This window comes from Natator depressus, chromosome 1 (assembly GCF_965152275.1).
Source record: "Natator depressus isolate rNatDep1 chromosome 1, rNatDep2.hap1, whole genome shotgun sequence".
Taxonomy (NCBI): Eukaryota; Metazoa; Chordata; order Testudines; family Cheloniidae; genus Natator; species Natator depressus.
In genome coordinates, this window is record NC_134234.1 from 113,726,304 (window position 1) to 113,748,315 (window position 22,012).

The 22,012-nt window shown below is 41.5% G+C and overlaps 1 protein-coding gene across 4 annotated transcripts in view; it reads left to right on the forward strand.

Annotated features, from left to right (window-relative positions):
- Nucleotides 1-20,505, forward strand: part of FHL2 (four and a half LIM domains 2) — a 63,718-nt gene extending 43,213 nt beyond the window's left edge. For 3 of the 4 annotated variants that reach the window (XM_074964582.1, XM_074964589.1, XM_074964570.1), the window contains 4 exons: nt 10,952-11,126; nt 16,268-16,437; nt 17,661-17,847; nt 19,681-20,505. In XM_074964582.1, coding sequence (XP_074820683.1) covers nt 10,952-11,126; nt 16,268-16,437; nt 17,661-17,847; nt 19,681-19,832 — 684 coding nt within the window. In that variant the 3' untranslated portion in view covers nt 19,833-20,505. The remainder of the gene's footprint in view (nt 1-10,951; nt 11,127-16,267; nt 16,438-17,660; nt 17,848-19,680) is intronic. The other variant, XM_074964576.1, reaches the window with a different exon arrangement.
- Nucleotides 20,506-22,012: the final 1,507 nt, after the last annotated feature.

Here is a 22,012-nt window from a genome sequence, read left to right on the forward strand (position 1 = left end):
CTAGCCATTCACAGTCTTTGTTTAATTCTGAGCTGATGGTGTCAAATTTGCAAATGAACTGAAGCTCAGCAGTTTCTCTTTGAAGTCTGGTCCTGAAGTTTTTTTGCTGCAGGATGGCTACCTTTAAATCTGCTATTGTGTGTCCAGAGAGATTGAAGTGTTCTCCTACAGGTTTTTGTATATTGCCATTCCTAATATCTGATTTGTGTCCATTTATCCTTTTACGTAGGGACTGTCCAGTTTGGCCGATGTACATAGCAGAGGGGCACTGCTGGCACATGGTGGCCTACATTACATTGGTGGATGTGCAGCTGAATGAACCGGTGATGGTGTGGCTGATCTGGTTAGGTCCTGTGATGGTGTCGCTGGTGTAGAAATGTGGGCAGAGTTGGCATCGAGGTTTGTTGCATGGATTGGTTCCTGAGTTAGAGTTACTATGGTGCCGTGTGTAGTGACTGGTGAGAATATGCTTCAGGTTGGCGGGCTGTCTGTGGGCAAGGACTGGCCTGCCTCCCAAGGCTTATGAAAGTGAAGGATTGTTGTCCAGGCTGGATTGTAGATCACTGATGATGCGTTGGAGAGGTTTTAGCTGAGGACTGTATGTAATGGCCAGTGGAGTTCTGTTGGTTTCTTTCTTGGGCTTGTCTTGCAGCAGGAGGCTTCTGGGTACACGTCTGGCTCTGTTGATCAGTTTTCTTATTTCCTCGTATGGGTATCGTAGTTTTGAGAATGCTTGGTGAAGATCTTGTAGGTGTTGGTCTCTGTCTGAGGGGTTGGAGCAAATGCGGTTGTACCTCAGCGCTTGGCTGTAGACAATGGATCGTGTGGTGTGTCTGGGATGGAAGCTGGAGGCATGAAGGTAGGCATAACGGTCGGTGGGTTTTCAGTATAAGGTGGTGTTAACGTGATCGTCACTTATTTGCACCGTGGTGTCTAGGAAGTGGACCTCCCGTGTAGATTGGTCCAGGCTGAGGTTGATGGTGGGGTGGAAGCTGTTGAAATCGTGGTGGAATTCGTCCAGAGTTTCCTTCCCATGGGTCCAGATGATGATGATGTCATCAATGTAGCGTAGGTAGAGAAGGGACGTGAGTAGACGAGAGCTGAGGAAGCGTTGTTGCAGGTCAGCCATAAAAATGTTGGCGTATGGTGGGGCCATGCGGGTGCCCATAGCGGTGTCACTGGACTGGAGGTATATATTGTCACCAAATTTGAAATAATTGTGCGTGAGGATAAAGTCACAGAGCTCAGCAACCAGTTGTGCTGTGGCATCATCAGGGATACTGTTCCCGACAGCTTGTATTCCATCTGTGTGTGGGATGTTTGTGTAGAGAGCCTCTAAATCCATGGTGGCTAGGATGGTGTTTTCTGGAAGATCACCAATGCATTGTAGTTTTCTTGGGAAATCAGTGGTGTCACAGAGATAGCTGGGGGTACTGGTGGAGTAGGATCTGAGTAGAGAGTCCACATATCCAGACAGTCCTTCAGTGAGAGTGCCAATGCCCGAGATGATGGGGCGTCCAGGATTTCCGGGTTTGTGGATCTTGGGTAGTAGATAGAATAACCCCGGTCGGGGCTCTAAGGGATTGTTGATTTGTTCCTAGGTTAGTGTAGGGAGTGTCCTGAGTAGATGGTGCAGTTTCTTAGTGAATTCCTCAGTGGGGTCTGAGGAAAGTGGCCTGTAGAATTTGGTATTGGAGAGTTGTCTGTCAGCCTCCAGACGTGTTCATGATGACAACACCACCTCCTTTATCAGCTTCTTTGATTATAATGTCAGGGTTGTTTCTGAGGCTGTGGATGGCATTGTGTTCTGCACGACTGTAGTAGGGGACTCACGACTCAGATCTCTTTGCAGCTGAGCATGATGTAGCAGCTGTTTCCTCTCTAGTCCCCTCTGGCAACGGTCACTATGGTGCTGTGGCAGTTTGCCCCATCTCGTGACTCAGCCCTCTGGCCAGGTCTCATTTTAGTCCCATCCTCTTCTGGGGTAACAGGAAATATAAGAAGTAATTCCAAGACCAGGTCTCTGGCCCCTGACCCTGGGCCTGATGGTCCTTACATCCTTCAATCAGGGTTTTAAATCATCCTTATTCCCGTATGTCAGGGGAGCTTCATGCCACCTTCTCAAGGCTGGTAGAGGAACCCAAGTTCAGCTGCTGTGCTGGCTTCCAGTCCAGGGACCCTAGGATCAGCAGCCAAGATCTGCTTTGCCAGACACCTGATCACAGCCTCCCTGGATTCCTTCCTACTATTAGCCTTTCCTCCGGCCTTTCTCCCAGCCCTTTCCCAGGCTCTTTGTAATGAGCAACACCTCCCAGAGCTCCTTCCCACAGGTCCAGTTCCTGCCCTTGTGTCAGAGTCAGCCACAGGACCTTACTCCAGTACTGTGTCTTCCAACCATCTTCTCTCCCTGGGCTTCCTGCAAGTCTCTCTACCCTATAGTTCTCAGAGAGTGATAGCAAAGCTCTTATCTCTCTCCCTGCAGCTCCAGACTTCCTTCCTTTGTAGCACCACCTAGCTTCTCCCCATCTGGGCGTTATGCAACCAGACGAGTTAATTGGTCTCTCAGACCCACACTAATCCTTTCACCACATGTCTGAGGTAGATACGCGCCCATTGCACCCCTGCATAAATGTATTCTCTCAGGAACACCAGCTCTACACCCCACCCCCCAGGTTAGCAGATGTGGTCAGGGGCAAGGGATTGGCTAGAGTGCTCCTCTGTTCTAGCTCTCTGGTGACGGCCAAAATGACTCCTTCAGGCCACAGGCATCTGGACATGGGTTAAAGCAGCTTTAAGGCTGCTCTCCTCTAACTTACACCGGAGGCCAAATTCATCCCTGTCTGGCCCTGGAATCAGAGAGCTGCAAACATGGCATAAGGTCATCTTTCCCCATTCCCCTCCGATTCTGCACTGAGCATGGCTCAGCTGAACCCAAGAGTGGTGGCCTGTATTTTCAAAACCATATTGAATAGGGTACAATCCTGCAGTCTATGTATAGGACCCCAGAAATAATCTCAACCTTCCTAGTCCAGTTTAGAATGTAATAGTTAAGCCACTTACCTCAGACATTCATAGATACATTTTCCATGTCCAAATTGCTCATGTAACAATCACAAACCACTGCCAATAAGCAGTTTGCACAACTAAGATTTTCATGATGGAATTACAATGGAGAGTTGACCTAGGGTGGTGGAAATGTAATGGGGGGGGCATGGAAGTGCACTGGGGGGGTCTAAGGACTAGGCACCTATTAAGGGGTGCAGTCAGGAGATTGGACTCTCAAAAAATGTTACAAATGCCAGTTCTTCTCTTCCCAATTCATTCACCCACTGTGATGCTTTAGGGTTCAATGCAGACCAGTAAGGGGTTATGTCACCACCTGTCCTGCCACTCTGTGTGCTTTTAATGCTATAGTGCTGTGGTGAACAGCCCTAACACCAACAGACAGCATGCAGGTCACACCATGGCTTCCAGGTCCTTTTTGCAGAGTAACCCCATTCCCCCCCACCCACCCCGCCCTGCATTTCCCCAAAACTGTCTGCTCTGCTGTGTCCAGCCCCCTCCTGGAACACACACAGAAGTTAAGTTCACTTCGCCTTTAATGAGACAGTGAACAGCAGCTCATTCATTTAACTGGGGTTTGACAAACACTATTTTAATCACAGCACTGAACTGGTTTATCATAAAAGTAACACAAGTTCATTAAACAAGAAGTTCTCCGTTTAAGTGATACTTGATATCACTAAGCTAGAAGGGGTCATAAGCAAACAAAAGTAAAAATACGCTTCTAAGACTAAAACTTAATTTCAGCAAGTTTCTCACCTGTGCTCAATTCCCAGAGACTTCAACCCCCTTGGTTGAAGGATCCAGCGTTCTGTGATTTCAAGAGCTCTGACCCCTTTAATTCCTCAAGTGATGGATGCCAAAATGTCCTTTTCTCCCTGCTTATATCTTCCCAGAGTTCATTGGCCCTGCTTCAAGAGGCAGGAAGGCTTCCTGGGGGTGCAATCTCCAACCCCCACTGAGTAGTTAGGGCTCACCTGGTGGCTTTGTTTATCTTGCATGTAAATGTGTTTTTCTTTGTCTTTGGTCACACCTTGCTTAATTTACATTGGAGACAGCTAGATAGCTGCCTTCCCTCCTGTCTGGGAGAAAACTTCTTTCTCCCTTTGGTCACAGACTCAGTGAACATCCATAATTCCTCATATAGTGTTAACACATACATTTCACAATGATATTAATCACCAGTGTGTCATTAGTTCTCAAATGATATATTATATGACACCTTCTAGATCCAGATTATGACACCAGTGTGTGAAGTGTAGTGAGTACGTTAGGCCTGACAAGAGTTGCTGACACAAAATAGTGAATCCTCAGTGGGCCTCTGTGTCATACCCAGCCCAACTGAGAAGTCACTGGGAGGGCCCCTTTAGGAGATAGGAGAGAAGGTTTTGCTACCTATGGCAGGGAACAGGCAATAATCTATGAAATGGTAAATTCAGTGCCAACTTTTCTATAGCTCATAAACACACAGAACAGGGAAGGGAGAGAGTCTGATTGACCTGATAAACTGAAATCATATTTCTGCCCCTCTCTAGAATGCACTTTTGTTCTAATGTCTCTTTCTAATACCCTGAGAAGATATTTCCATGTGTTGACATTCAAGAATCCCAAAACTTGGACTGAATTCAACAAATCTCAGCCAAAGTATTCAGGAATTACTCAGGCTGAACTTTTCAACTCAGTTTTATGGATTTAGGGAGTGTGGGTGTTATCCAATATATTTATCTTCTGTGTTTTTAAACTAGACACTCTTTAATGGCTGATAAAGGTAGGTAGTAACATTTTAATATTTCAGATGACTGGGTTTTTTTTCAAAGTGTAAAGAAAAGACACAAAACTGTCTTTGTGGAGAATATAACTGCAGTATTGCAAGTGAAGGTGAGAGTTTCTCAGTGAAGATTTGTTAAAAGTTATTGGAAAGAATAACAAAACAGATAAATCATTTCTACTATTATAGTTTTCTTTTTACTGCAGGATGGATCTATCCCACAGGTCTTAAAATAGCCCCCTTCCCCCCAAAAAAAACACAAAAATAACAATGTTGACAAGCATTGTGATGTGAGTTTAGAATGAAGCTGATTTTAATCATTTTATCTACTGCATGTAAAATAAAAACCGAAGGCCAATGAAGGATCTGTATTTGTTTTCTTGTTCAGGTATAGTTTCTATACAGCTGAAAATTTTCAAACTAGAATTTGATACATTTAAGAAACACCCTGTGGGCCTGATTCTCCTCTCACTTATGCCAGTATAAATGAAGAGTAACTTCACTGAAGTTACACTGGTGTAAGTGAGAGTAGAAGCAAGACAACCAAGTAAGATTACTTTTTTCCCCAGTCCTCAATGTCACTGATGGAGCCCTGAGGATCTCCATTTGTTTATGGACTTCTGATACTCCCTGTAGGCCCTTGGTCATAGCTACTGCCATTCTTCTAAACCAAGGAGTCTCTCTGCAGCTGGCAAAGTGTTCATTTTTGCCTCATGCACAGAGCCGGATTAACATATAGGCAAATTAGGCACATGTTTAGAACCCAAATTTGGGGAGGTGGTGAGCAGGGGCAATTTGGCTAATGAAAGGGCAGGTGGGCCAAATATGAGCGGCACTGGGATTTTTTGCACCAGGTCACAACGCCACTCACTCAAATTATGGAGTGGCACTGGGCTAAATTTGAGTGAGTGATGTTGTGACTTGCTGCAGGGAGTCATATTAGAAGGTAGTGGCCCAGAAGTGTATGCGTGCGTAGGGCCCAGTGATGGGTTAATTCAGTCCTGCATGGCACTTTTCTGTTATCAATGGCCAAGTGGCTCAGTTCATTGCTTCCTCAGACTCCTACTACCCGATAGCCAGGTAGCAAGAGGCCAGAACTGGGATAAGGATTTGGGTGCCTCATTCTCCACCGCTTTGTACCTTGAGGGGTCTTTTTCAACTGTGGAAAGTGGGTGTAAAATATTACCACAAGTACAGTTGACGTATTTGCTTTGGTAACACTTCATATCCACTGTGCACAGGTGTAAATGAGCACACAATGTTCAAGGCAGTAGGGGCCTGATCCTCCTTTGATTTACACCAGTGTAAGTCAGGAGTATCGTCTATGGAGTCAAAGCGGTGTAAAATAGGTGCCTGTGAGAGGACAGGAGGGGCAGGCTCTGGATCTCCAGCACAGCAACGCAGAACACAATCCACTAAACCCTCTCTGTAAGACATCGAGGCCATGTCTACACTAGTGAGTTTACAGCAGCACAGCTGTACCAATGTAGCTGGGCCGCTGTAAGATCACTTGTGTAGCCGCTCCATGCGGATGGGAGAGAGCTCTCCTGTCGACATAATAAATCCACCCCTAACAAGTGGTGGTGGCTGCGTCAGCAGGAGAAGCTTTCCCACTGACATAGTGCTGTGCAGACTACCACGTATGCTGGTGACTTTTATGTCACTCAGGGGTGTGTTTTTTCACACCCCTGAGCAACATACGTTTTGCCGACATAAGTGGGGTAGTGTAGACAGGGCCTTACACTGAATTTTTTTTTTTTTTTTACTTAAAGGGTTTTTTTTTTAAATCTTGCAATCTCTTTATAGTACTTGAATGGATGACTGTGAATATAACTCACAAATTATACAGACTGGTACTTTATTGAAAATTTTGGTTTTCACAGAAACACAGTTAACTAAATGACACCATGTGATGTTAATAATACATCTGGCCTGAGGCCATCGTGTTAACTGTAAGCATTTCTAGCTAATGTTTATAAAACTCTGACAGGCAGATTAAACTTTGTGTATTGAAGGGCAGGAAGCACTGATAGACATTAAAAAAATACCCCCGTGTTGCTTTCAAAGCCATTGCACTTTATTCATATGCCAACAGGTTCCTAGGATCATCTCTTAAGAAAGAATGAATTTGTATTAAAACCATTAGGTTTCAAAGCCCAAGTCACTAGTGGACTTGTGCTGCAGCTATTGTTCCCCACTCTTGCTTGCTTGAAACACTGAACATTCTTTCTGGAAATTCCTCTGTAATTTTCAAAACCTCAGATGTTCACATTTGCTTAACGGCTTAAATTTGACTTTTGAGTTGATCTTAGCATTCTTTACAAGTTTTTAAAAATAGTTTCTTTGCAGTCTCTTTGGCACAGAGATCATCATCAATACAGGAAATACCCACAACTCACCTTTCTAATGCAGACCATAAGATGACGTACACAGGAATGAAAAAATTTGTTGGCAAAATCTGAGAAAAAAATTAAGAGGATTGTTGTGGAAGGCTATTCTGGCAGCAGGTGGGCCAAAAGTTAATCAAAATGATCAATCTTAAATATGCACGGCAAACAGAAAATGGAGCCAACAGTAATATATGGAACAGGATTGTTATCTTAACAACACCTTCAATTAAATCTCAATCCTTTGCTGAGCTGCAATTCTTATTTTGCTTTGGCACTGAAAATCTGACTTGTCTGATATCCTGTGTTGTGTTGTGAAGGGAAAAAGAGACACCAAGGACCTTCACCTGTACATTTTCTAAGCAGTGAGGTGCTGGTTTTAGCAGTGCATCACTCAGTCACAGGACCTGCACACCAAAAATTTACACAAAACTTTGAAATTGTATCCTACTCTTCCTGCCTTAGATTCTAAGGAGAACATTGTTTCTAGTAAAAATGCTGATGTTTTCACTAATTCATGAACACAAATATATTTGGTTACTTTCCTGTTCATAACCTCTCTAATCTCCTTCTTCCTACTGTGGTCTCTGAGGAGACCAAGTTCAGTGGAAAACACAATGGCTTGAGTAGTAAAGCCTAACAAAAAAACAATACTGTTTCAGGGCAATAAGGGATTTATGCTTATAAAACCGAGTAACTCTAATCTTACGATTTTGTTCAGTTAAAAAAAAAGTTATTCACCTACAGTCATATCACAGAAGAGGAAAAATAAATTGTCTCCTGAATGTGTAAATTTTGGAAGAATTATGGAAAAGATACGATCTCACCCTCACATAAGAAGGCTTGATTTGGAGAAGTTTGCTTTGAGGACAACATTATGTAATGCAGGACTGACCTTTGTGGAAAGATCAGACTGAGAAGCGCCCCCATCCTGTTTCTAATTCAAACAAGTTTATTAAATTAGGGGTTTTTTATTCATCAAATGAAACCAGCTAGGGGAGGAAAATTATTTTTTGAGCTCAGAAGAAAAGTAACTTACTTAAGTGCTAAATATTTTCCCTGTAGATTCTGCTACAGGCTTTTTTTAAGCTCTGCAGAAGCATGCAATTTCCCCCTTCTGCTTTAACCAGTAACACATATCCCTCAGATTTGGCTAGCGCGCTCTTTCTTTGCATAGGCTATACAACATTCATACCATAAACAAATGTGCATGTGTACACTTTGGGTCAGAGACCCATGATCCATCCAGGGTAATCCTTCTACATTTCTCACCTGTGCTTGCTTCCCATATTAATAGGATAACAGGATCTCTTAACTGTACATCAGTTGGCACAAGCTAGCATACATTTTCAAAAACAGCCTCTAAAGTTTCACCCACAATATTGGAGGCTGGTTTAAAAATCAGGGTCAATGGACACGTTGGGTCAGATCCTCATCTGCACTCTGGCTGCTTTGCTCCACTCGGGTTGCACAAAGCAGGTATGAAGCCAGCTTAACCAGTCTCTTGAGGATGCCTTCTAGTGCTGGGGGATCCTTGAATGTCATACTACCATGGTAATGGCTTTATGTCTCCCTCCTGGCCTCATCCATGCAGTGAGGATGGATCGAGTGTCTTTATATCCATGATCCCTGCTGCTGGAACAGCTCCTCGCAGTTGTGAGCAGCCAATGCAAATTAGAGGAGGTCTGAGGATGCTCTAGCTTGCACTGGAGACTGGTCCAGCGGTAGGACATAATTTGGCTTCAAGTCACCATTGCACACCATTGCTCAACCACAGCTCAGCAATTTCTCTAAGCCAATAGGTCTACATTACACTTAAAGATTTAACCTAGCTTTGTTTAGCTTTGATTACTCTAGAGGCTTCTGGACAAAGAACATTTTACTGTTAATAAAAAGGAAAAGGCATAGGCTTCATTATTTCCAACTTTAAAAAGTACAAGTTACATTTTTGGTGAGGCTTATATAAGCAAAAGGGGGGGGGGAGCAGTTAACAGATACCCACTTTACCAACTTTGGAGGTAAAAAATACGTTGAAGAACACATCAAAAAAAAAAAAGAAAAAAGAAGAGATAAATTCTTATTTTTCCAGTTTCCTAAGTTTAAAAATGCCTCCAGTTTCACAAAAGACAACAATAAAGAACATAGATCTGCAGTCATTCCATTTTCCAGCAAGCAAGTTTCACATTTTGGAAAACTCCCTGTTGGCTCTAGGTTACACTTTTCCAGGAAAAATATTATTCCTTGGAGATCATGATTAAGTTGTTCAACTTCCTTTCAGGAAAGTAATGTAAATATCAATCTCTTCAACAAGATAGGGTTTTTTTTTTTCATTTTGATGTTAGAAATTCTGATATTTAAGGATCAGAAACTGGTTTGTTTCAGAAGGTTTTGTCTGATGTGAACAGAGCAAGTTGTATGAATAACTCTTTGAAAACAGTGAAATAGGAATCTCTATGGGTGTTACACTTTGTGTGACCTCAGAGTTGGAAAAAACAAGAACATCCTCAATGACTACTTGAAAAAAAGATTTTGAGGGAGTTGAGGTGAGCAGGGCAGGTGTTCAAACAAGATTTTCTCCCTGTGCCACTGTTAATGTTCTCACTGATGATAGAAAAATGCTGACATTCCTTGATTCATTCTTCTCTTCTGTTCACCAATATAATTTAGTGTAAGCAGTTTGTCAGTTATAGGTAAGTCTTTAAATGGAAAGTGAAAGGTTAGTTTTTCCAGTGTATTTTAAAAATTGCCTTTTCATGATACAGGAATCAATGCAAACTCTGAGATCCTATACATTTAAGAGGCAGATGCCCTTGGGTAAGTCAAGAATTCTGATTATTCAACCTACGCAAAAATGCAAAGGGGTTGCTCTCTCCTTTTTTTTTCTTTTTTTTTTTTTTTCCTCAAAACCTCTTCAGTTGAGATTTATTTTGTAAAACCAGGATGGTTTGAATCTGGGTTTTGTCTGAAACACCAAAGACTTTGGGAGTTACAGTGGACATGGGTTTTTAATAATTTCTAAAAGGACAATCCTTTAAAATCATTTTCTGCACTGACATTTCAGTGGAAGAAATATTGTTTGGAACTGTGATGCCAATCTTAGTATCAGACAATTCTAGAGTGGAACCTACAGAAATGATGTGACATTGCATCTATATGGGGTGCCCATGGCAAAGTAGCAATGTAAGTAGCAGCAAAGTGGTAGTAACAGTTCTGACCCATATTTAGCATCTTAGTAATACTGAACTAAATCTAGTCCTAAAAAATGGAGAGATACATGGCCAGTTCAATCCTTAGTGTAATTAATAAATGGAATTAATACCAGAGATGAACGTGGAACAGAGATTTCTACCAAGACCCATGTTAAGAAGGAATGACCTAGAAGACAACAATGGCCAGGACAGAGGTAGAAAATATATTATATTTCTGTTAATGACTTAATTCTCAGGGGAAATACATAAATGAGACTATTTGTTTCTCTGCGGTATTACAAAAAGCAAAGGTTACGTGGTTTGGGGGGTTTTGTTTAAAGCCTATTAAAGGAGATGGAATTGTCTTTTGCCCTTTTGAGTAACCACAGCAATTCAGTTCATTGTCAAGCAGGACAATTTGTTTTCCTGAGCTGTATGAATAAGACTCAACACTTGGCTATGTGATTCAGACTTGAATATGCTTGGCTATTCTCCCAACTTACAATTGTGCAAATTATTCATTCTGTGGTTTTGGATTTCTATAGGATCTGTCCTACAAGGACCGGCACTGGCATGAAACCTGTTTCCACTGCTTCCAGTGCAAGAACTCATTGGTGGACAAACCTTTTGCTGCAAAAGAGGAGCATCTACTTTGTACTGAATGCTATTCCAATGAATACTCTTCCAAATGCAATGAGTGCAAGAAGACTATCATGCCAGGTTAGGATATACCAATTTTCATTTGTTTGTACTTTAAGGCCTGCCCCAAAGCCCACTGAAGTCATTGACAGTCTCTCAACTTCATTTCATTTTATATGGTTTAAAGGCCAGAAGGAACCATTTTCTGTATATCACAGGCTATTCATTTTCATCCAGATGCCCCTTTATTAAGCCCAAAGACTTGAGTTATACTAAAGCATTTCAGTCCTCAGGAAATTAAACTATGTGCCACTGGGAGACAGAGGGAGAGATGAAGGTGTCCAAATGCCAAGGCTGCTGCAATGGCAGGAAATTGGATGAGACCAAAAAAAGAAAAAAAAAAGCTGGGTCAAATATCAAAACTAACCCCAGCATCCTTTGTAACAAACATCTTTACAGTACTGAATGTCCTAATTCATAATCTGATGGGCCAGTTGGGGATGTTATAACCTATGTTTTAAGTTATCCAGATCACCTAATTCACATAATAGATTTCCATACATAAATTATACAAATGAGATGTATTAATACAAAGAAAGGGGGAAAAGTAAGTCTCAGTTCTACTTTTAATTCAATTTTTGATAAGCATTCACATCGTGCCATAATCAATTTGTACACTATATATGCAGCCTGGACAGCCTAAGTTCTTATACACCTTGTCTGTCTAGTGTTGTCTTTCTTTCTTGTACGCTATCTTGACTGGCTGCTACCATCTGAAGAGCATCAGGGTGCTTTTAAAGTTTAACTTTTTACTTAAATAGCTAAATTGGGAGCTAAATACTCCCCGTTTAGCTTTTCAATGAAAGGTGAAAAAAGCAGCCAGGCTACCTCCAAAGTGCTGTTGAGTCCCTGAGTCTGAAACGAGGGAACCAGTTCCCTTTCAAGTTCAGCTATCCAAGAAACAGCTGCCTCTCAACAGCTGACACTTGGGCACATGGTAAGAGACCATTGAAACATGCTCTGTTATTTACAATGCCATAACATTCCATAACAATTTGAAGGCTTAAAAGGGCAGAGGTTGGGGCTGGGTCTAGAAATAGATAATAAAACCAGTTTTTACTCTTAAAATTCAGGAATCCATTATGTACGCCTGGTAATGATCAGCGATAGGATGTTATTCCAGCTGAATCCTTTCTGAACTGGCACTCTCATGTCAACCATGTGAAAACTGGCATGGGTGCCTGACAGGCCATGCCATAAAAATTGCAGGGGCTTGGGATATAAGATAGGATGTACAAATAGAAATAATGCAAAAGTCTTTAAAAGCAGATGGCCAAAATTGCTCAGGGTTCCACATTTGTACTCTCTTTCCCCTTTTCAGGAGCATAGATACATTACTTGTGTTTTATTAGTTGAGAACTATAGCCAATTGTCAGGTTTCAGAGTAGCAGCCGTGTTAGTCTGTATTCGCAAAAAGAACTGGAGTACTTGTGGCACCTTAGAGACTAACAAATTTATTTGAGCATAAGCTTTCGTGAGCTACAGCTCACTTCATGGGATGCATAGAATGGAACATATAGTAAGGTATGTATATATACACACATACAGATAAGTTGGAAGTTACCATACAAACTGTATGTTAATAGCTAATTGTGTCATTTTTAATTGTGAGGAGGAGTGTTCATGAACGTTATTTTAAATTAGTCATCTCCCAGTGTTTGGTGTGCTCCATTTATTTTAAGCTTACAACCCAGACAGGAAATCAATTAACGAAAAATTTTGCAACCATATCCCTGCCTAATGTATGCAGCGAAAGCCACCAGCACACTTGGTAATCAGGCTGCTCTACACCAGCATTTTTCAAAGTTCAGGTGGCGACCCACTACTGGGTCATGGCATGTCAGGCGCTGGGTCACTCTGGCCTGCACCACCAACCGGAACATTAAAAGTCCTGACGGCTGTGCTGCCGAGCTAAGGCAGGCTAGTGCCTACCTTTTCCAACACCGCACTGTGCCCCAGAAGCGGCCAGCAGTGGGTTCGGCTTCTAGGCAGGGGGGTCATGGGGCCACGCTGCCCAAGCCCTGCACCCCTCCTGCATCCCAACCCCCTGCCCTGAGCACCCCCAAACCCAGAGCCCCTCCTGCACCCCAAACCCCTCAGCCCCAGCCCAGAGCCCGCACCCCCAGCCCAGAGCCCTGAACCCCTCCTACACCCCAACCCCAGCACAGAGCCCCCTCCTACAACCTGAACCCCTCATTCCTGGCCTCACCCACAGCCCTCACCCCAGCTCCCCAGCCCTGAGCCCCTCCCACATCCCAAACCCCTCATCCTCAGCTCCGTTGGGTCGAGGGCATCAACAATTTTCTTCAACTGGGTCCCCAGAAAAAAAAGTTTGAAAACCACTGCTCTACACTGTATGCACCATTGTGAGTAGAGAGCTACACATGCAGTATCCACCTTCTTCCTTAGTGTGCTATATGAGCGGTGATGCAGCAACGGGGTCAGTGCCCGGGTGGATTAATTCAGGAAGACCCAAGACAGACAGGAGAGATTAGATACATGTCTAGATGGTTATTGATGCTGCTCTTGGTCTTTACTTTGCTGCACCGAATGTTCAATTTAGATGTGATAAAGCAGTTTTGTGACATTACATTAAACACTACAGTAATTAAAAGACTGATCATGCAGTCTCCACACAGCCTAAACTTCCACTGATTTCAGTCTGGCAGATATAAAATTAACAAGGGAGCCTCACTGGACTGTGCTTCATTGTCATCACTACCTCAGTTAGAGCCCAATGCATCTTGCCTCCCAACCAAAGATATGAAAACAAATATTTTGCTCCAGCATGCAACCCCTCTCAGATTCCAGATCTCCTCTCATTAATAGCCAGATATTTTTCTTTTCTTCAGGGACTGATTCTGTTGCTCCTTTGTCTCATCTGAAAATTACACAAGCACTAAGCGTATGATTAGATTATTATTAATGTAGTGCATTAATAAAATAAGAAACATTAAGGCACTTAAGTATCATGAAGCAAGATAATTGTCAATTAACATATTTGCTATGCTGCTATGAATCAGTTATTTCTTTATTATTTAATGTTTCATTTTTAAAACATGTCCTATCATATGTCTCAGGACACATTTTAGAAATAAGAAGAGAAAAGTAAGTGAAGGAATGACACACTGGGCTATTAAGGGAAAGATCTAAAATCTGGGGAAGGAGAGGTGGGAAGATCCTTGGATAAATGCTTTCGGCATCCACTGAAATCAGTCATCAAAGGGCGGAATCATGCCCTTACCCACCAGCTAATACCTGATCAGCTTGTTGCAAATTGATATTCTTTTAAATGTAAAACATACGATCTATACATTTTGTCTGACAATACAAATGGTAGTAATTTCTTTTGTAGTTATATTTTGCTTCTGGCTTGGATTATTCCTGTTCTAATTTGCTGACAGAGAAAAATATGCATCAGTACATGAAGTTTGCACATGAAAATGTGGCATCTGTGATATTGTCTGGAATGCTTAAGAACAACCTCTGAAATGCTGGGGCAAGAAGAGGGCTTAGGTTCCTGACTCCAAAGAATTAAGATTGTTTCAAGTTTTTTCTCCTTTTCTCAACAAAAAGCATGGTTTAAAGGCAACTGATCGCAGAGAAAGTTTGAATGGGCATGCAGCCAGCCAACGATGCTCACAGGGTCAGATGCTTCACCGTTTAAATCAGAGAAGACTGTGTTATCGATTTTGTTATAGACTTCAAAGGCATAGAGCGGATGTGATGGGTATGTCCTGGCCCAACTAGTATATGTTTTATTGGAAAAATCCCAGGCAGTTAAGTACCAGGCAGACTGCGAGAGCTACAAAAGGATGTCACAAAACTGGGTGACTGGGCAACAAAATGACAGATGAAATTCAATGTTGATAAATGCAAAGTAATGCACATTGGAAAACATAATCCCAACTATACCTATAAAGTCTAAATTAGCTGTCACCACTCAAGAAAGAGAACTTGGAGTCCTAGTGGATAGTTCTCTGAAAACACCCACTCAATGTGCAGTCACAAAAAGCGAACAGAATGTTGGAAATCATTAAGAAACGGATAGATAATAAGACAGAAAATATCATGTTGCCTCTATATAAATCCATGGTACGCCCACATCTTGAATACTGCGTGCAGATGTGGTCGCCCCATTTCAAAAAAAGATATATTGGAATTGGAAAAGGTTCAGAAAAGGGCAACAAAAATGATTAGGGGTATGAAATGGCTGCCGTATGAGGAGCGATTAATAAGACTGGGACTTTTCAACTTGGAAAAGAGACAACTAAGAGCGGATATGATTGAGGTCTATAAAATCATGACTGGTGGGGACAAAGTAAATAAGGAAGTATTATTTACTCTCTCTCATAATACAAGAACTAGGGGTCACCAAATGAAATGAATAGGCAGCAAGTTTAAAACAAAAAGAAGTATTTCTTCACACAACGCACAGTCAACCTGTGGAACTCCTTGCCAGAGGATGTTGTGAAGGCCAAGACTATAACAGGGTTCAAAAAAGAACTAGATAAATTCATGGAGGATAGGTCCATCAATGGCTATTAGCTAGGATGGGAGGGATGGTGTCCCTAGGCTCTGCCATAAGCTGGGAATGGGCAACAGGGAATTGATCACTTGATGATTACCTGTTCTGTTTATTCCCTCTGGGGCACCTGGCTTTGGCCACTGTTGGAAGACAGGATACTGGGCTAGATGGACCTTTGGTCTGACCCAGTATGGCCGTTCTTATGTTCTTATGTAAAAGGGTCAGGGACTAACATAACTGGCATTTCCATCAGACTCGTCCGCTTGTTCTTGTATTTGAGGCACAAACACAAAGCAGAAACTAAATGAAAAAATAACTGTAGGACTTGAATAAAAGGTGTGGAACAGAGCGAAGGTAAGGCTAATACTGCAGATTTCACAAGAATTCCTAATGAATGAATTCTCACAGTGCCATCTGAAGGAAGCCTGCGGCTCTCTGTAGCTACTCCTCTCTCCTTAGCATAACTCGCAAACTCTGGAAACTTCCTCAGTGAACAGCACCTAACTCCTTGCTATGCTAGCTAATCACCACACAAGTTCTAGCAATCAGTAGAACCAATTAAAAACTACAATGGTTAAAACTGCTATAACTGTCAGCATGAAGGGCTTCATTTTGTGCTTTGATCTCATGACAGGTACGCGCAAGATGGAGTATAAGGGCAACAGCTGGCATGAGACCTGCTTTATCTGCCATCGCTGTCAACAACCAATTGGAACAAAGACCTTCATCCCCAAAGATAATCAAAACTTCTGCGTACCCTGCTATGAAAAGCAGTTTGCCATGCAGTGTGTCCAGTGTAAGAAGGTATTATTCTTAATTTATGTATCTCAAATTTACAAATTTGTCATACCTACCAAATTGGTGGAGGGTTTTTTGTTTTTCCTATATGTGAGATAAATTGTTATGAAAACAATGATAAAATCAACTGACCTTAGGAAATGCAGTACAACTTTAGGGTCCAGTCCTGCAAACCCTTATTAACAAGTTCAATGCTTATTACCATGAGATGTTTCCTACAAGGGGATGACATCTTTAGCTCTGAGTGTGGGAAAGGCATGGAGGGTGAAATTTTCAAATTAAAGCACTCCGCAGTGGTCCAACCCAGCTCCCACTGAAATCAATATTTTCCCATTGACTTCAACAGGAGCTGAGTTAGTCTAATGCTGAATCCTCTTGGAAATCCCAACCATAAAGATCAAGAGGAAAAAAGAAAAAGAGTTGCCATGTTTATAGCATATATTTTCTGAAATCAACATTTTTGAAGTCACTACTCAGTAATAAGTCACAGGTGTTTGCGGGATCAGGTCAATTGTTTGCACAACATATTTCCTACAATTCATATGCCACCATTCTATAGTGAATTAGAATTTAAAAATACCAGTGGAAGAAATAAATTATGACTTGATCCTGCAATCCAAAGTCTTGTGGTCGATTCCTTGCTCACATAATTTAGTATCACTGACTTCAGTGGGATGGTTTGAATGACTCATTATGTGATGGATGTCCAGGACTGGGTCAAAAAGATGCAAGCAAAGGAGAAGAGAGACATTTTCAGAAGAGATTTGAAATTAAATGTTTTGTTGATGAGGAGGAAAAATTAAAGAAGGCTGTTTCAGACAGCAGAAGCTTCAGAGATAAATTATTTCACCACCAGGGATGGGATTATGTGAAAGCACGGAAAGGAGGCCAACGTTGAGATGAGCACAAGGAAAGGAGTAGAGAAAAACATGGTAATGAAGCAGAATGGTGTAAGGGTTTTATATACAAAGAGGACAAGTTTGAGCAAGATTACAAGATGAAAAGGGAGCAAATGAGTAGTTTAAGGATGAGACTTTGCATAATTGGGCACAATAATCACTTATCTCAAACCAAGGCTTCCGTCTCAAGGTCAGTTCCTGCCAGTAATCATAAATGTTATACCTGGTTTAAAAATAAGTCATCCTCAGTAAGAAGGTGACCTCACAAAACCTCTTTTATTCTTGAAAAAAAAAAAAAAAAAAAAAAAAAAACAACCCCCAACCCCACAGGCTATCACGACAGGAGGTGTGACGTACCGGGAGCAGCCCTGGCACAAGGAGTGCTTTGTTTGTACTGGATGCAAGAAGCAGTTGTCTGGACAGCGCTTTACCTCCCGGGATGAGTTTGCATATTGCCTGAGCTGCTTCTGCAATCTCTATGCCAAAAAGTGTGCGGGATGCACCAACCCCATCAGTGGTAGGTGTCTTACCACCATGATCTTCCGAAAACAATTTTAAAAATATTTGTGAGCAATGTAGTGGTCAGCTTAATTTAAGAGACACAACAAGTATCCCAATCTTATCATATCCTGAATTTGAGCACTTTTACTTGAGCAGTCTTTGGGGTCTTGGAAAAATTTGAATGAGTCCTTATTTTGAATTTTTCTCCTTTTCATTTGAGTTCCAGGGAACATGTAGACATATCCTAAGACAGCTTTGCATAGAGTAGGACATACATACCCCATATGGTATTATTTCTGAGACACTACCGTACTTACCAACTGTAGTTTCCCTCCCAATAGAAAGTACATTTAATTATGTCTCATATTCGACTGCAATGGGGTTACCTGGATTTTCAGGATAGGTGCCTAGAAATCACAAGGCTTTGAGGCACTGCCATTCAATATAAAAATATTAAAGAGAACAATTATATAGTGCTGAATTAACATCACTAAGCATAAAAATATAACCCTCCATGTGAGGCTTTAGACATGCGAGTTATACAGTCCAAGACTGAGGTTCTGAGCCACAACGGAGTCTCTCTCTCATCTGACACGACCATTGCTCTGCCCCAGGCCATTATTTCACTCGTTGCCTGTCTGCTTACACCTCTCCTGCCATTACCAATAGGCCACTTTGGATGGCACACTTAGCACTTCTTTGCCATCATGGAAATTCAACATTTCCTTTCTATCTTTATGCTGCAATCTCCCCCCTTTGAGCTTTTTGATACTAACTTCACTTCCCTCCCAACTGTCCAAAATACTCTTGCCAAAATCATCTCTCACCTGTCAATTCAACCACGTTGCACACATCCTTTCAGTCTCTTCTCTGACTGCGCCCTCAGCATCAGGTTCAAACAGCTTGTTCTTGCTTCCAAGGTCATGCAACACATAGCTCATACTTAAATCTGGGCCGTTGTCCCCTTTCACATTCCTCCAAACTTCCGCTTCACCAATGAGGCCATCCTCAATGGCCCCTTCATCTCTTTCTCTCAAATATTTTTGCACTTTCTTCTCATGGTTCCACTTTCTTGACACACCCACATCAAAACTGTCAAACCATTCCCTTTGTTCTACTCAGATCAGTCAATCCCAGTTCTGCAATGTCACCTTCACAATTGAGCAAGTTCACATTAAAAAAAATTAAAAAACCCTAACCTTTCAGGACATATGTATCCCTGTACTGAATAACCGTGTTATCTTATTTCCGTAATCCGTATCTTTCCTCTCTGTTCTGACTCCCTCGTGTACATTATACCCCATTTCTCTGTCAAATCCATCAGTAAAGGCTCAAGTCCATCACTCAGTTCATACTCCCACTGAGTAGCATGAAGATTAAAGGCTGGTCTATGCTAGAAAATTACATCAAACCAGCTATGTCATTCAGGGATGCGAAAAATCCACACCCTTGAGTGACACAGTTAAGCCGACCTAAATCCCCATGTAGACAGCACTAGGTCGATGGAAGAATTCTTCCATTCATCTAGCTACTGCCTCTCTGAGAGGTAGATTACCTATGCCAATAGGAGAACCTCTCCCATTGAGAAAGGGAAGCGTCTACACTGAAGCTCTACAGCAGCGTAGCTGTAGTGTTTTAATTGTAGATAAGCCCTAGGATACTACTCACCACGTGTAAGGATGGCAAAATTAGACTAACACAAAGCAGGAATGGAATTCTCTCTCACAAAAAGTTTCTTTCATTGCCTTATATCCGATATCAATAGTAGTCCCCAAATACATTCTTACACTAAGCCACCTGATGACTGGTACTCCATTGTTTTTCCTTATCACTTTTGGTTTTTAAATAGGACTCGGAGGAACCAAGTATATCTCCTTTGAAGAACGGCAGTGGCATAATGACTGCTTTAACTGTAAGAAGTGTTCTCTTTCATTAGTGGGCCGCGGCTTCCTCACAGAAAGGGATGACATCCTTTGCCCCGAGTGTGGGAAAGATATTTAAAGTTTAAAACAAGGAGGAAAGCAGAGCTGTGCTTGCAATACATATTTTTTGAAACATGCGATGTTGTGTACTAGCTTTAGTCAACCATATGAAGACTCTACTCTTCTGTGTTTCTCAGTACCATTCACATCACGTAACCTTTTTTTCCTTCTATCTAAATCCAAAGGTGGACTGGGAAGGAGGCAACAAATGATTTCAGAATCTCTAGATGGGTTGTTGATGGTTAAGAATTTACACTGTTAACCTAGATCAGTGTAAGACTTGAGATATGAAACGTTTTGGCTGTTGACATTTTCTTTTCTTCACTGAATATTTGAATTTACAAACCTTAGTCTTTAAGGGAGTGATATGTTTGAAGGATTACAATGGCTATGTGCTATAACTTCATAGATAGAGATTCAGGGTGAAATCTTGACCCACTGAAGTAAATGGCAAAACTCGGTTTGACTTCAATAGGGCCAGGAGTTCAAGCCTAGTGTTCTTGGAATGTGTAATTGCAGTGTGCTGTCAAGTGTGTAGAAAGATGAGAATGTAGGGTGTGTATCAGTGTTCAAGGATCTGTGCCATGCCTTAACTAGGAGAAAATGATTATTAATCACTTAAGTGGGAGTGTTCTGTAACAAATATTTTATTGCATGACTAGATGATCATTGTGTGAAGTACAAATTGTGATTGTCAGTATCAATTGAAATTACACTGCATATTGTATTTCTTAAAATAAAATCATTTAATAAATTCAATTTTTTTGTGATTTTGATTTTACTACTTTTAAAGTGTCAACATTTTCTAAAGTAGAGTGTACATAGAACACTTCCAAAGTTTAAAAAAATACAACATAAGCCATATAAATACAACCCACTTCCCTGAAGTACTAGTGAATTTGCAGGGTTCTGATAATTATCCTCAAATGGACACACCAAAATAGCAGGTAATCTCCCATGGATTTTAATGGGTGGAAGGCTCTCCAAACAGAAATAAATAGTAGCTGAAATATGCAAAAAGACCAAGTAATATCACCCACTACAATAATTAGTGTATGCTCAATTGCTGTACTTAAAAATATGGTAAAAAGGATTCTTCTGAAAATAAAGTTTACACATCAACTACAATTTAGGACAGGTGGTCAATTTAGAATCCGTATGGCCTTATATAAAAATATTGACCATGTCCAAAACATTGTATGATTTTATGGGTAAAACAGAGCAATTTTTTGTTTTGGTTTGGTTTTCTCACCTAGTTTATCATGAAAGCATTTGCAGACATTGATCTCCAGAAGTGTTTTAGCCCTAATTTTTCCTAATAATGGTTCACAATTACTAGGGGTATGTTCTTATATAATTGAGTCTCTTCTCTGGAAACTCAGAGTGCAAAGTTCTTGCCTTTAGCCAGAGCTAGTTGATCTATTCATTACAAACTGGAAACCCAAAATTAATTAAACAAAAAAGCAACATGAACTATGGTTAGGGGGATATTTGAAGAGTAAATAGCCAAAGACATAATGAACAGCTTTCAGATGGTTGAAGGCATTCTGCTTTTGGCCTCATCCCTCACAACACATTCAAGTCATGCACCAATATTCATCTAACACACAATTTATTTTGGCTTCTGATCTATAGTGTTCTTAATCTCTTTCTGATTTGAAGTGTTGTCGTCTTTTAGCCTAATTTATGCTGTCAGGTAGTATTTTAGCATTACCAGGATCGGACCTTGCTCCAAAGGGAATAGGTAAAATCCTTCCCTGGGGTATGAGTACTGTATCACAGACAGTCCCACAGGATAAAACACTGCTCAGGATTAAGGACTCAGATTTTAAGGCCAGAAGAGACCATCACGATCACCTAGTCTGACCTCCCACACATTACAGGCCACAGAATCTTGCCCACCCACTCCTGTAATAGACCCACAACTTCTGGCTGAGTTACTGAAGCCCTCAAATCATTGTTTAAAGACTTCAAGTTACAGAGAATCCACCATTTACACTAATTTAAACCTGCAAGTGATCCATGCCCCATACTGCAGAGGAAGGTGAAAACCCCCTATCTTCTCTGCCAATCTGATCCCAGGGCACCCTTCACCACCCCAAACATGGCAGTCAGTTAGATCCTGAGCATGTGGGCAAGACTCACCACCCAGACACCTGGGAAAGAATTCTCTGTAGTAACTCAGAGCCCTCCCCATCT